This window comes from Physeter macrocephalus, chromosome 12, assembly GCF_002837175.3.
Source record: "Physeter macrocephalus isolate SW-GA chromosome 12, ASM283717v5, whole genome shotgun sequence".
Classification (NCBI taxonomy): domain Eukaryota; kingdom Metazoa; phylum Chordata; class Mammalia; order Artiodactyla; family Physeteridae; genus Physeter; species Physeter macrocephalus.
Window position 1 is genome coordinate 14,832,710 of NC_041225.1, and position 15,590 is coordinate 14,848,299.

The 15,590-nt window shown below is 40.2% G+C and overlaps 2 protein-coding genes across 2 annotated transcripts in view; both read left to right on the plus strand.

Annotated features, from left to right (window-relative positions):
- The first annotated feature begins 2,698 nt into the window (after positions 1-2,698).
- Positions 2,699-3,765, plus strand: MTLN (mitoregulin). Its single transcript, XM_024129804.3, has 2 exons — positions 2,699-3,048; positions 3,668-3,765. Exon 1 carries the CDS (start codon positions 2,752-2,754, stop codon positions 2,920-2,922), a length of 171 nt encoding a protein of 56 aa, XP_023985572.2. The 5' UTR covers positions 2,699-2,751; the 3' UTR covers positions 2,923-3,048; positions 3,668-3,765.
- Positions 3,766-6,599: 2,834 nt separating this feature from the next.
- The window catches only part of NPHP1 (nephrocystin 1), a 106,214-nt gene continuing 97,223 nt past the window's right edge, over positions 6,600-15,590 (plus strand). The window contains 2 exon segments of the mRNA XM_024129833.3: positions 6,600-7,584; positions 10,572-10,645. Of these exon segments, the coding sequence (XP_023985601.1) occupies positions 7,516-7,584; positions 10,572-10,645 (143 nt within the window). The 5' untranslated portion in view covers positions 6,600-7,515.

Consider the following 15,590-nt stretch of genomic DNA (forward strand, 5'->3'; position numbering starts at 1 on the left):
AATTCTGGTCATATTTTGAAAGTAGAAATGTTGATGCAAATAATCAATAAACAATCTATAATAAGAATAGAAGAGAGTTTTATTTGAGCCAAACTGAGGACTATAGCCTGGGAAACACCCTCTCAGTAGCTCTGAGGGACTGCTCTGAAGGGGTGGGGGAGGAGTATATATACATGATTTTTTTTTGGCTAGGAAATACACGTAGTTAAGCATATATCTTGGTAAAAGATGACTGCCAATCACAAAGAACACATCACAATTTAATGGTTTTAGTGCCTTTCTATGTAAGGGAAGATGCAAAAATCTGGGGTCATTGAAATTCTTTCTGAGGTATGCATCTTAACTACCTAGGGACCATCTATTCAAATCACAGAATGACCCATCCATTTTTTTTCCCCTGAATTTCCCTCAGGGGGTACTCTAGGTGGGCAACTGCAGTGGGTTGCTACTTATCCCTTTGTATTACTAGATGTGGGCAATTTCTTTAATAGTTAATGCAGATGTATAATGTATGTTTGACAGGCCATAAGACACATGTTTTAGTTAGCATAAAGTTCAAGGCACATCACATATAAGCCAGAATGACTTCCCTGTACCTCAATATGTGAAGATTTCTTCCACTAGAACCTACAGGATTGACTAATAGATTGAACGGAATATGAAAGAAAGAGAAGGTTTCTGAGGGTTTTTTTATTTTTTAAAGGCTAAGTTACATACTTAACTGTATATTCCAATTCATCAGAGTGTGTCATAATTATTTTTTTCCATCTCTTTCACTCTGCACTAAGCTGTCTGAGGGCAGCTGTTGTGCCATATTCACCTCTACATTCCCAATACCTACTGCAACATTCAAGAAATATTTGCTAAGTAAATGATCATTAAGCATGGCAGACTTGAATTCACATTGGACCCAATACTGTCTTTATCATCACCGTAATACGATAGGTTTCATCTCAAGTGTGAAAGTCCATCTGCTGATATCTATAGAGAGGCTAGGTCAGGCCCGCGCTCTAAAAGAGTTCAGGCTCCACGTGCTGGTCTCCCTTTTGTGACTGTATCTGTTTTCTATTGCTGTGTAACAAATTACCACAACACACATTTATAATCTCAACTTTCCATGGGTTAAGGGTCCAGGCACATGGGTCCTCTGTTAGGGTCTCACAAGGTTACAATCAAAGCATCAGCCAAGCTGTAATCTCATCTGGAGGCTGCACTGGGGAAGAATCTGCTTCCAAGCCTATTCATGTTACAGGCAAAGTTAATTTCCTTGTGGCTGTAGGACTGAGGGCTCTAGGTTTTTGCTGGCTGTTGGCTGGAGGCATGCTGCTGTTCCTAGAGGCTACCCATAGTTCTTTACTATATAAGCTTCTCCAACATGCTTGCTTACTTCATCAAGCCCACAACGGGAGTCTTCAGTCTGTTAAGAAGTTACCTCCCAGCAAATCACAGCTCAGCCCATACTCTAGGGGAAGGACTTAAGACATGAACTTCAGGAGTGGAAATTGTTGAGGGTTACCGTAGGGTCTGTCGACCAGAATGAATTTCATCATTAGAATTTGTTTTCCCTCTATCCCCACAACTCTGACGCAGTGTTAGTTGTGGAATAGAATGGCTCTCTAGACCTTGCTGTCCAATATGGTAGCCACTAGCCCCTTATGTGACTAGTGTGACTGAAGAACTGATTTCTGAATTTTTAAAAACAACTTAATAAAATTTAGTTTAAAAACCAATACTCGGACTTCCCTGGTGACACAGTGGTTATGAATCCGCCTGCCAATGCAGGGGACACAGGTTTGATCCCTGGTCCAGGAAGATCCCACATGCCGCGGAGCAACTAAGCCCATGCGCCACAACTACTGAGCCTGCGCTCTAGAGCCCGCGTGCCACAACTACTGAAGCCCGCGTGCCTAGAGCCCATGCTCCCCAACAAGAGAAGCCACTAAAATGAGAAGCCCACACACCGCAACAAAGAGTAGCCCCTGCTCACTAGAGAAAGCCCACGTGCAGCAATGAAGACCCAAAATGGCCAAAAATAAATAAATAAATAAATTTATTTATTTTTAAAAAGATTCTCAACTCAGATATTGGAGAAATTTTTACATGTGTTTGTAACAATGTGGGTATATGAATCTAATTTTTCAACTAACTTTTGTGAATTCTAGAAACTGATCAAGTATCTCCACCGAAAATTTAGTGTTCAAATTGAGATGTGCTGTTAATTATAACATCTACACCAGATTTCAACGTCTTAGTATAAAAAAAGAATAAAAGATCTCATTAATAGCTTTTCTGATTACATGTTGAAAAGATAACATCCTTTATGTATATTAAGCTAAGTAAAATACGTTATTAACAATAATTTCATCTGTTTGCATTTTTTTTAATGGGTTCCCAGAAAATTTAAAGTCACATTTGGCTCGCATTCTGCTGCTGAGAGAAAATACAAAGAGGTTGAGCTGACCATGAGGTTGGAAAAACGCACCACCGTAGTTAGCTAATAATAATAAATCAAGGCAACATCTGATGAATGCCAGACAATAAGTATGGTAGGGGTTCAGAGGAGGGAACTGTGGGGCTGTCCAAGGGCGGGGCAAGTCTTCAGCAGCAGGCGAGATCGACGAATCTGGAAGTTGCAAGAGCGGCGCTGCAGGGCGCGCCGGGCACTCACGGCCTGCGTCCCGCCCCGAAACGCGCTGAGTGTTTTGACCCGGCCGCCGCGCCGTAGGCCGCGCTGCAAGCCTGGGAGCCGCGATGGCGAACGTGTCCGAGAGGACGTTGCAGCTGTCGGTGCTGGTGGCCTTCGCCTCCGGAGTGCTCGTGGGTTGGCAGGCACACCGGCTGCGGCGGCGCTACCTGGACTGGAGAAAGAAGAGGCTGCAAGACAAGCTGGCGGCGACGCAGAAGAAGCTGGACCTGGCCTGAGATCCCCGCACTGTCGGTCCCCGCCGGCCACCGTGCGGCCACCTCGCCTCTCCGGTGCGGGGCTCCAGCCGAAGCCAGGCTCGCCTCACTCTCTCCGCCCGCGGTGCCGGGCTTTTGCCGGAGTCGGTGAGCAGTACTTACAGCGGCGCTCTAAGGGGAAACTTCGGGGACGGCCGGATATCTTGGGACAGGAGGGTCTTTGTAGAGCCCACAGGAGGTGACTTGTCCCCCCAGGCACCAGAAAGAGGAGGAAGTTCTGTTTTCCCTAATAACTCACATTTTGGTGTCGTAGTTCAGTTCGCTGCGTGTGTTTAACGGGACTGTATTAAGCACGTGCAAAGTCGTTGCACCTTGGCAACATTAAACTTCAAAATGGAAAATACTGGAAGGAATAGAAAATGAAAAAAAAAGACCGTGGAGGTGTACCTACCACACCCTTCCCCCGTCCCCACATCAATTTATTTTTAAAAATATCCTTGGTAGCACCATAGTACATCTTTGCATTCATGTTTTGTCATCTCCAGTCTAAATTCTTAGGTCTTTGGCAGGCTGGCAATGGCTTGAAAGTCAGGAGCCTTGAGTCTAGTCCTGGCTTTTTCATCAGAGCTCTGCAAATTTGCAGGGTCTCAGTTTTCTTATCTGTAACACCAGATCTTGTTGTTCATGGTTTAACTAAACGATAGAATAATTTGAAGTTAACCATTATGTATTTCTAAGTTTTATTTCTCTTTTCTGTTTCCAACAGCTTGTTGAAGATGGATATAGAGAACTGGACAGAAATAGTTTCTCCTTGCACTTTATGAATCAATTTTATTTTTAAAATAAAAAAAATTAAACATATTTGAACCTTTTATTAAAAGGAAAAGGAGTATCTTGCCTCCCATGCAGCTTAGTGCATTAAGAGATTTGGATCCTCAAAACTTATAATTACTGTTTTTGGTCCGATATCTTGTTTTCTAAAGAATCTATGCTAGTTCCTTGGTACAACTGCAAAGCAAAGTTCGTCTAGGAACCATTATGATTCCCTTTGGTTAGTAGTTTTGCTGGACCTATTCTGGAAAGCAAACGGCTATGTAAAAATAACTGAGGTAAGGGTAATGTCTGTAAGACCTGTACACATCTGAGGCTGACAGCATACTCCAAGCACAAAGTATAAGTTTTTATTGACAAAAATTTCATTTGTGTCATTATGGAGTATACATGTGAAGGAGAAACCTCATCGAATAGACCTTAGTGATAAATCCCAACTACAGTTGACCCTTGAACATGGGTTTGAATTGCACAGGTTCACTTACATGTAGATCTTTTTCAATAAATCTATATGTAAGTGGACCACTGTCCACTTACGATCCGTGGCTGGTTGAGTCTGCGCATGCGGAAACATGGATAGGAAGGGCCAACTATGGCACTTGAGCATCCTTGGATTTTGGTATCCGTGGCAGCTCCTGGGGTTCCAGGATGATATCCTCTGATGATACCGAGGGATAACTGTTTCTGAAAATCAAGAGTGAGTGACCAAGTCCCAGGTTATTTTTGATTTTCCAGAGGTGTTTTCCAGAACACTGCCCTTGCTCATTCCTATAAAGATTAATTTTGTTTCTCAGTAAATTCAGGATCAGCTCCGTATTAACATAAGAAAATTCAGGAAAGTTGTTTCCACAGAAAGCTTTTTTTTTTTTTTCCATTTTAGTAGGGCCATTATGCTTTATTACTTCCAACTTTATTTGCATTCTGTGAATGCAGTACTTACAGACTGAAATGTTGGTTTTTAGAGCTCCGTTCCTTCTTGGCTGCAGGTGGCTTAAGTATCTGAGTCACCATTCATCACTGAGGGTCAAAGAGTTGAGGCTCTTTGAGACAAGGTAGGCTTCTTATGGCACATCCACGGTGCCTCCAGACTGTTGGTATGGGCCTGGTTAAGCATCTAGGTTATGACCACTTCTGCCTGTATGGGCCTGTTCTTGTGCCATGTTCCTGGTGGACCTGGTCTTTCCAATGTGACTCCTTTCCCATTACTTATGTGCAGCACCCGGACACACTCGTCTCCCTGTCCTGTCTCAGCCCAGTGTTCTGTCATCCTGCCCCTCTGGGCCTGTGCTGTTCACCCCCGAGGCCTGTCTAGTCCTTATGCGGTTTTCAGCCACCCTATACCACCTAGTCTGCCCCTCATTTTCTGCCTACTGCCTCTTTACACTGTGCCCATGTGTTCCCAGCCCCGTGGTGGACAGTTCCCCCCGACATTGCCTCTCACTGTTTCTCCTCTAGCTGTCGACCCCTTGCCCTACTTAAATGTGTTTGGTTTTTTTCCCTGAAACTATTGCCTTACATGGAGATGTTACATTTTCCATGTTAACCACTAGTTCTACACTATGAGTCTCTCCGAAGCTGTTAAATTCTTTTTCAGTATCTCCTGTGAGACAGTGGTACAAAGTTGATATACATTGTAACACAAAGTTGATATACATTGTAACACACTGATGGAAGAAAATCATAACGAGTTTTATGAAATAGCTTGTTCTCGGGAGAAACAATGGCCATGGTTTGCTTTGGTTTCGGCTACCTCACTTCAAAACGGTCTTGTAGGTTACTGTGATTTTCGTAATGGCATCAAGGGATGACAACAGAAGCAGTGACTAGTGCTAAAGTGACTATACTGAGCATTACAAGTCAAAAGAAATGTAAGTTAACGAAAAAGAAGGCAGCTAGCTGAGTAATCTCATTCCTTACAGCGTGGTGAATACCTAAGTGGTATTTCTCAAACTTGAATGTGCACATGAAACACTGGGGTATTGTTAAAGTTTAGATGCTGATCCTGTGGGTCTGTGGTGAGGCCTGAGAATATGGATTTCTAACAGTCACCCAGGTGATATTGATGATACTGATGCAGGAATCATAAGGAATAAACGCTTCTCACGCTGAATAGTGTACAAAAATGTATAAAATCAAAGCATCTTTCCACCCGAGATGAACAAGAGTAATAAACCTTTTTTGCACCCTTCCTCATACATATATACACGTGTAGGGGGTTTATTTTGTTTATTTTTACCAACATAGAATTGTACCATCTTCATGACCCTGTAACTTTTCCATTTAAAATATGGAAATCTCTATAAAGTAGTAGATTAAAAAAAAATTTTTTATAGACATATGTAAAATAAATAAGGATTTCATAAACGACGGGTTGTCTTTAGTGCAGTTTTTTCTTTTTCCTTACCTCTAACAAGATCACTTAGAAGTACCGATTTATTAATCCATCTAAAAATACTTTATAGTACTTACTACTTCTTCATTTGTTGTTAGATTTTCAATGGGAAAAACTATGGCTGTTTAAGTGAACTTTTAAGTATCATGAGCCATGATGGAGAAATTAATTCAAAGTAAAGATGAGATACAAAAAAGACAATGGATGAGTATATTAGAGTATGTCATACAATGAAACATCAGAGAGCAATGAGAATGAACAGACTACAACCCACACGATGATATAGATTCATTGCACAAACAGGTTGAATGAAAGAAACCTGACAAGGTGCCAGTACACTGCGTGATTCCATTATTCAGTTCAAAAAGAGGCAAGACAGATTTTTACAGTTAGAGATTGGGATAGTGTTTACTTTTGGTGTAGTGGGTGGAGGTGGGCAGGGACTAGAAGGAGGGGAAGACTACTAGGGTGCTGGTCACATTCTGTATCCAAATCTGGGTTATGTTACTTACATGGAGGTGTGTTCACCGTGAAAATTCAGTGCGGTGGGCGCTTGTCACTTCTCTCTATTGAAGAAAAGAGTATCGCAAATAGCATGGCAGTTGGGCCTGTGGAATTACCTTGTGTGTTGTACTGAAGAACACATCAGTGTGGTTCATCTTTTGAAAAGTGAGCTCAGGTCGTCATTCTTATTCGGTGTAGTGGAAAGAGTTTGGGAATTGGATTTATAGGACTGAGTCCCACTTGGGGAAATGTTATTACAACCTCCCTGAGAGATGTAAACTGGAGCTCATAATTAGGTGCTCACAAAATTGCTGTAGAACAGAGTCACCATCCTCCCAGAACTCAGGATGGACAATGTGCAAAACTACAATGAAGTGATACTTCAGCAGTATCTCAAGTGGCAAAGAATTAAAAACTGCCTTTTTGAAGTGAGCGTATGCGCCAGAACCACGTATCCCATTAAGGCCATATAGGAAGGCTATCCTTGCAGTTAATTTAAGACATTGAGATGATGCTTAAATTGTATCTTAAGATTAGTTTAGAAAAACTGGTGTCAGGAAACAAGTGCCAAAACACCAAGTACCCCAGGAGGAATGTCGTGGTAGTACTGAGTATTATGGGACTTGTAGTTTCGGACGCCGCGGGGCATTCTTCCTCATCTCCACCCCATTCCTTGGGGACTGGCGATAAAAAGGTGAGTAGCTGGGCAGTGAGCTCAGGACCTGCGGGCTGGCGGAGCGGCTTCCTCGAGGGAGAATCATCCGCACACTCTTCCCGCACCAGGCAATCGGGCTGCGAGGCGGGCGCGCGGTGATGGCGTCACCTTCCGGTGCCGCCGTCTTGGTTTCCCTGGCGACCGGCGTGAGCTCTGCGCCTAGGCGAAGGAGATGCTGGCGAGGCGGCAGCGCGATCCCCTCCAGTCCCTGCAGCGTCGCAATCAGGAGCTGAAGCAGCAGGTATCATCTGGCTGTCCAGTGGGGGACCTGGGCTCTGGCGGCGGGCGAGCTCTGGGGTGCACCCTAACCCTGGGAGCCTACGCAACCCACATCCCTTTCCAAGTTGTAACCTACCCCACCCCCAGCATCAAACTGATCCCAGCACCAAACTGATTCTAATCCTTCACACTCCCAACCCAACCCCGGGGAGGCTAGAAAATCGGGACCATCGACTAAGTGCTGCCCTCCCCCGCACCTCACCCTAACGGCTCCATCTCCAACCTAACAACTCCCTTAACCCATCTCACCTCCAAATCTAAACTTTTAACAATAATTATTCCAACCACCTCTGCGCCCAACATCACTCTCCTCCACTCTCCATGCCCCCTTTCCTTTATCCCTCATCCAGTGGAGCTATCGAGTGTTTTTGCTTCGCATTAATCCAAGCGAAATAGGTGTCAAGGAATAGTCTAATGTATAAGAAAAATAATACCTGACAAATGAGCAAAGGACTTGAGAAAGGAGAAATACTAGTAAAGGAGAAATACTAGTAACACACAAATATGAGAAAAGTTAACTTAAAAGATAATTAAGTAATTGCAAAGGAAGTAAGAGATCACAAACACTTAAAATATCACAATACCCGGTGTTGGGGAGGCTGTGATGAAACAGGCACTTACACTGCTGCAGGGTATAAGGCACAGCATTTCTGGAAAGCGATTTGACAAGATGTAGCAAGTATTCATGCTCCTAAGCTGGGAATTACATTTCCAGGAATTTACCGTACATAATAATAAAAAATTGAGACACAGGTTGAGGTATGGAGGTATTCATCATAGTATTACTTACAATACAAAAGGCTGGATGCAACTTAAATGATCAGTAGTAGGGGAATGGATAAATAACATGTTGGGATATAATACTGAGATTAAAATTTTAAGGAGATTTTAACATGTTAGGGAAAATATTTGTGATAAAATGTCAAGTTAGAAAAAGAATATAAAATTGAATATACAGTATTTCAATTTAAAATTTTATATGTAATATATATAGAAAAAAAGATGGGAGGAAACATGCCAGCATGGTAACTCTATGTGGCAGAATGCTAATGATTATTATGTTTCGCTTCATACTTTTTGATATTTTCATAATTTGGGGTTGGGGCGGGGAGACTTCCCTGGCGATCCATTGGTTAAGACTTCGCCTTCCAGTGCAGGGGGTGTGGGTTCAACCCCTGGTCTGGTAACTAAGATCCCACATGCTTGGGGGCCAAAAAAACAGAACATAAAACAGAAGCAATACTGTAACAAATTCAATTAAGACTTTAAAAATGGTCCACGTTAAAAAAAAATCTTTAAAAAAAAATTAAGAAAGGGAATTATCTGGTGGTCCAGTTGTTGGGACTCCACACTTTCACTGCTGAGGACCCTGGTTCAATCCCTGGTCGGGGAACTAGGATCCCACAGGCCACGTGGCATGGCCAAGAAAAAAAATTTTTTTAAGAAAAAAGTAAGTAGTAATTAATGGGTTCATTTATTTTCTGAAATTCCTATTTTACTTTGCTAATTTTACTTTTTATTTTTCATTTGATCTATTACCAACTATTGTTCCACTAAATAGAATTATTTTATAAACTTTAGCAGGTAAGAGATGTACTGAATGCTCATATTTTATCCACTTTTGGACTTTCACTTAAAAAGTACAAAAGATGGGATGGATAAATGTTTCTTAATGGACTCTATTGGAATTATAGTGGTACAACAAAATAGAATACTCTTCTGGTAGAAATAAAAATAAAACTTGATGAGACATTGACTGATTTAAAATTAAATACAAAACCACATTAAGCATACAAATGAATTTTAAGCATCTGGCCAAAGCTAAGCTTTGGCCAGATGCTTAATATGGTTTTGTATTTAAGTTTAAATTTAGTGGGACATTGAGAGAACCAGGAAATATTGTAGAAGTAAACTAAAAAAATTATTATTCTTACAAAGATGTAACAAAGTAAACTATTGCCAGGATTATTCAAGTCGGAGACAAACTGGCTCTGGAGCCTCTTGCTAGCCTGCATGTCTGTGAAGGACTCTGTAGGTAGTGTGAGCTCATTCTTCCCTGGCCCCACGGAAGACACCTGAAGCAAAAAATGGAACAGATTTCCAACTTGGTATCCATGGGGCAAGTGATCAAGAGCCCATCTGGGTCATGCCTGTGATGACCGACTCTGTTACCATGTGTGTGAATTTTGTAAATAACAGACAGATGCAAAATGGCAAGAGTAGAGAATTTTTATGTCTCTTTTTTCATACACTTTATCTTCTCCACAGTATCTATAGAATGCAAAAGATGTATGTGCCTCTTTTGTGGGTATGTTGGCAAAGTTACACGTAGTGTTTGGAAATTACTAAAACACAATATAAGATATAAGAATGAGGATTAAAAAATTTGTGGTTTATTCATACAATGGATACTGCTCAGCAGTAAGAAGGAATAAACTAATGATACACACAACAATATGGAAGTATCTCAAAAACATCCTTATGAAATGATTACACAAACGAGTACATACTTTCTGGAATAATGCTAACTTTCTGTACGTTGATAGGGGTTTGGATTACATGGGTGTATGCATTTGCCAAAACTCAGTAAATGTATACTTAAAATTTGTGCATTTCATTTGTATGTAAATTTTACACCAAATATTGAACTCTAGGTAGTGATACCCATGGTGTATTAAAGGGAAATGTATTGATGATTGTAGTTTACTTTGAAATACATAAAAAATAAGATGAATTGATGAATAGATGGGTCATAAAAGTATTGTGAAATGTTAATGGTAGAATCTAGGTGGTGGGTATTTGGATGTTCACTATAAAGTTCTTTCAACTTTATTGTATATTTAAAAGTATTCATTATAAAATATTGGGAAAAAAGAATTAAAATTTTATTTCCTAAGTTTATATGGTATTTAACAATATGATATTTTAAACAGCTTCCATTTATTGTAGGTTGCTGATTTGCTGTCTGAGAGTCGATTGAAAGGAGCTCTAGAAGCCAGTAAAAGGCGGGATATTTACCAAAGGTAAAGCATACGAAATTATGTTAGCTTTGTAGGGACTGTACTTACATTTCAGTGAGCAGTATTTACAGCATAGAAATTGAGGAATTATTTCTTTTTTTAACTGATAACATTTCTAAAAAGACAAAATAATAATGGGAAGTAATATTGAGGTTAACAATGAATGAAATTTTCCAAAATGTATTTTACAATATTTCTTACAATTATCTATGTCTACCTAGTCTAAATGTTGGAATGATAAGATTAAATAGAGAATTACAAATGTTAAAAAGGGGCAGCTTACATTTATTTTGTACTCTGCATGTACCAAGCAGTGTGGTCCATGCTCTAAAAACTTTTTCTTAATTAATTTTTATAATAACATTGTGAGATACTCATTAATATAGATGAGAAAATTAAGGTTCACAGTGGTTAGTTAAAATGTCTAATAGTACTTAGCTATAAGACATTAAAGTGGGAAGGCAATAAAAATGTTTTAAGATAAAGGCAGAATTTATAGATATATTTAATTAATTAATTAATTAAATTCAAACATAGTTGACTTACAATGTTGTGTTAGTTTCTGGTGTACAGCAAAGTAGTTCAGTTATACATGTATGTGTATGTGTGCATATATATATATGTTCTGTTTCATATTCTTTCCATTATGGTTTATCACAGGATATTGAATATAGTTCCCTGTGCTATGCAGTAGGACCTTGTTGTTTATCCATCCTATATATAATAGTTTGCATCTGCTAGTCCCAAACTCCCAATCGATCCCTCCCCCACACCCCCATCCCTCCCTTGGCAACCACAAGTCTGTTCTCTATGGCTGTGAGTCAGTTTCTGTTTCATTGATAAGTTCATTTGTGTCATATTTTAGATTCCACATATAAGTGTTATCATATGGTATTTTTCTTTCTCTTTCTGACTTACTTAATATGATAATCTCTGGGTTCATCCATGTTGCTGCAAATGGCAGTATTTCATTCTTTTTTGTGGCTGAGTAGTGTTCCACTGTGTGTGTGTGTGCATGTGTGTGTGTATGCACACACACACACACATATATATATATATATATACATAACATCTTCTGTATCCATTCATCTGTTGATGGACATTTAGGTTGCTTCCATGTCTTGGCTATTGTAAATAGTGCTGCTGTGAACAAAGGGATGCACGTATCTTTTCGAATTAGAGTTTTATCCGGATATATGCCCAGGAGTGGGATTGCTGGATCATAGGGCAGGTTTATTTTTACTTTTTTGATGAACCTCCATACTGTTTTCCATAGTGGCTGCACCAATTTACATTCCCATCAACAGTGTAGGAGGGTTCCCTTTTCTCCATACCCTCTCCAGCATTTGTTTTTTTGTAGACTTTTTAATAATGACCATTCTGATCAGTGTGAGGTGGTACCTCATTGTAGTTTTGATTTGCATTTCTCTAATAATTAGTGATTTTGAACATGTTTTCATGTGCCTATTGGCCATCTGTATATCTTCTTTGGAAAAATGTCTATTTAGGTTTTCTGCCTATTTTTTGATTGGGTTGTTTGTTTTTTTGTTACTGAGTTGTATGAGCTGTATGTATATTTTGGAAATTAAGCCCTTGTTGGCTGCATCATTTGCAAATATTTTCTCCCAGTCCATAGGTTGTCTTTTTCTTTTGTTTGTGGTTTCCTTTTCTGTGGAAAAGCTTGTAAGTTTGATTAGGTCCCATTTGTTTATTTTTGCTTTTATTTCTATTGCCTTGGGAGACTGACCTAAGAAAACATTGCTACAATTTATGTCAGATAATGTTTTGCCTATGTTCTCTTCCAGGAGTTTTGTGGTTCTATGTCTTATATTTAAGTCTTTAAGCCATTTTGAGTTTATTTTTGTGTACATTGTGAGTGTATGTTCTAACTTCATTGATTTACACTCAGCTGTCCAGCTTTCCCAATACCACTTGCTGAAGAGACAGTCTTTTCTCCATTGTATATTCTTGCCTCCTTTGTTGAAGATTAATTGACCGTAGGTGTGTGGGTTTATTTCTGGGCTCTCTATTCTGTTCCATTGACCTATATGTCTGTTTTTGTGCCAGTACCATGCTGTTTTGATTACTGTAGCTTTGTATTATTGTCTGAAGTCTGGGAGGGTTAAGCCTCCTGCTTTGTTCTTTTTCCTCAGGATTGCTTTGGCAATTCTGGGTCTTTTATGGTTCCATATACATTTTAGGATTACTTGTTCTAGTTTTGTGAACAACGTCGTGGGTAATTTGATAGGAATTGCATTAAATCTGTAGATTGCTTTGGGTAGTATGGTCATTTTAATAATATTAATTCTTCCAATCCAATTAATCCAATATTAATTCTTCCAGTCCAATTAATAATATTAATTTTTTCTATTTCTTTGAATCATCTTCAGTTTCCTTTATCAGTGTTTTATAGTTCTCTGGATAAGTCTTTCACCTCCTTACTCAGATTTATTCCTAAGTATTTTATTATTTTTTTGATGTGATTTAAAAAAAAATAAATTTATTTATATATTTTTGGCTGCATCGGGTCTTCGTTGTTGGGTCTTCATTGGTGTACGTGGGCTTTCTCTAGTTGTGGCAAGCGGGGGCTACTCTTTGTTGCGATGTGCAGGCTTCTTATCGCGGTGGCTTCTCTTGCTGCAGAGCTCGGGCTCTAGGCGCATGAGCTTCAGTAGTTGTGGCACGTGGGCTCAGTAGTTGTGGCTCATGGGCTCTAGAGCGCAGGCTCAGTAGTTGTGGCGCATGGGCTTAGTTGCTCCGCGGCATGTGGGATCTTCCTGGACCAGGGCTCGAACCCGTGTGCCCTGCATTGGCAAGCGGATTCTTAACCACTGCACCGCCAGGGGAGTCCCTTTTGATGTGATTTTAAAAGGGATTTTTTTTTTTTTTTACTTTCCCTTTCTGATATGTGTATATATGTATATTTTTTTCACTTTCCATTTCTGATATTTCATCATTAGTGTAAAGAAATACAACCGATTTCTGTATGTTAATCTCGTATCCTGCTACCTTGCTGAATTTCTTTATCAGTTCTAGTAGTTTTTTTGTTTTGTTTTGTTTTTTTGCGGTATGCGGGCCTCTCACTGTTGTGGCCTCTCCTGTTGTGGAGCACAGGCTCTGGACACGCAGGCTCAGCGGCCATGGCTCATGGGCCCAGCCACTCTGCGGCATGTGGGATCTTCCCAGACCGGGGCATGAACCTGCGTCCCCTGCATCGGCAGGCGGACTCTCAACCACTGCGCCACCAGGGAAGCCCAGTTCTAGTAGTTCTTGTGTGGAGTCTTCAAAGGTTTTCTATATATAATATCATGTCATCTGCATATAATGACAGTTTTACCTCTTCTCTTTCAATCTGGATATGTTTTATTTCTTTTTCTTGTCTCATTGTTTTGGCTAGGACTTCTAATACTATGTTGAATAGAAGTGGTGAGAGTGGGCATCCTTGTCTTGTTCCAGATTTTAGTGGGAAGGCTGTCAGCTTTTCACCATTGAGTATTATGTTGGCTGTGGGTTTGTCATAAGTAGCTTTTATTATGTTGAGATATGTTCCCTCTATACCCATTTTGGTAAGAGGGGTTTTTTTTGTTTTTTTAAAATTTTATTTATTTATTATTTACTTTTGGCAGCGTTGGGTCTTCGTTGCTGCGTGCGGGCATTCTCTAGTTGCGGTGAGTGGGGGGCTACTCTTTGTTGCAGTGCGTGGGCTTCTCATTGTGGTGGCTTCTCCTTTTGTGGAGCACAGGCTGTAGGCGCGCAGGCTTCGGTAGTTGCAGCACACAGGCTCAGTAGTTGTGGCATGTGGGCTCACTAGTTGCAGCTCATGGGCTCAGTAGTTGTGGCTCGCAGGTTCTAGAGCTCAGGCTCAGTAGTTGTGGTGCACGGGCTTAGTTGCTCCGCGGCATGTGGGATCTTCCTAGACCAGGGATCGAACCCATGTCCCCTGCATTGGCAGGCAGATTCTTAACCACTGCACCACCAGGGAAATTCCTTGGTAAGAGTTTTTATCATGAATGAATGTTGAAATTTATCAAATGCTTTTTCTGCATCGATTGAGATGATCATGTGGTTTTTGTCTTTTCTTTTGTTGTTGTGGTGTATCACATTGATTTGCATATGTTGAACCATCTGTGTGACCCTGACAACTTGATTGTGGTGTATGATCTTCTTTATGTGTTGTTGGATTCTGTTTGCTAATATTTTGTTAAGAATTTTTGTATCTATATTCATCAAAGATGTTGGCCAGTAATTTTCTTTTTTGGTGTTATCCTTGTCTCATTTTGGTATCAGGATGATGGTGGTTTCATAGAATGACTTTGGGAGTGTTCCCTCCTCTTCAATCTTTTGGAAGAGTTTGAGAAGGATCAGTATAGTTCTTTTTTGTATGCTTGGTAGAACTCCCCCGTGAAGCCATTTGGTTCTGGACTTTTGTTTGCAGGGAGTTTTTAAAATTATAGATTCTATTTCATTTCTAGTGATTGGTCTGTTCAAATTATCTAGCTCTTTTTGATTCAGTTTTGGTGAGCTGTATGTTTCTAGAAACTTGTCCAAGAAATGCAGAATTTAGTTAAGCAAGAGAAGGAGCTTCACTCAGTCTCAGTGGAGTTGCAGCCTTTGGTCCATTTGAATCAAATGCAAGAATTATGTCATGGTATAATTTGGATCTAAGAGCAAACAACCTAAGCCTGAAGGTTATGGACTTGCTGTGGTGACAGCAACTATAAAAACAGCTCAGAGTGAACATCAGTGGCTTAGGCCAAATTATGGTAAGTCCTTGGCCTATGTAGCCCCAGATCCTGTGACCTGTCAGAAGTCTCTGTGTGTTAGCGATTCTGCCTTGCATGGGATGGTGACCTTAGCTCTCTTGAGATGGGAACACTGTCCTCATGATGGATGATTGTTTTTTGTTTTGTTTTGAATTTTCTTTTTAATCCTTGGGAGAGTTTAAAAT

Coding starts and splice junctions, on each gene's coding strand:
- MTLN (XM_024129804.3), top strand. CDS start 2,752: ATGGCGAACGTGTCCGAGAGGACGTTGCAGCTGTCGGTGCTGGTGGCC.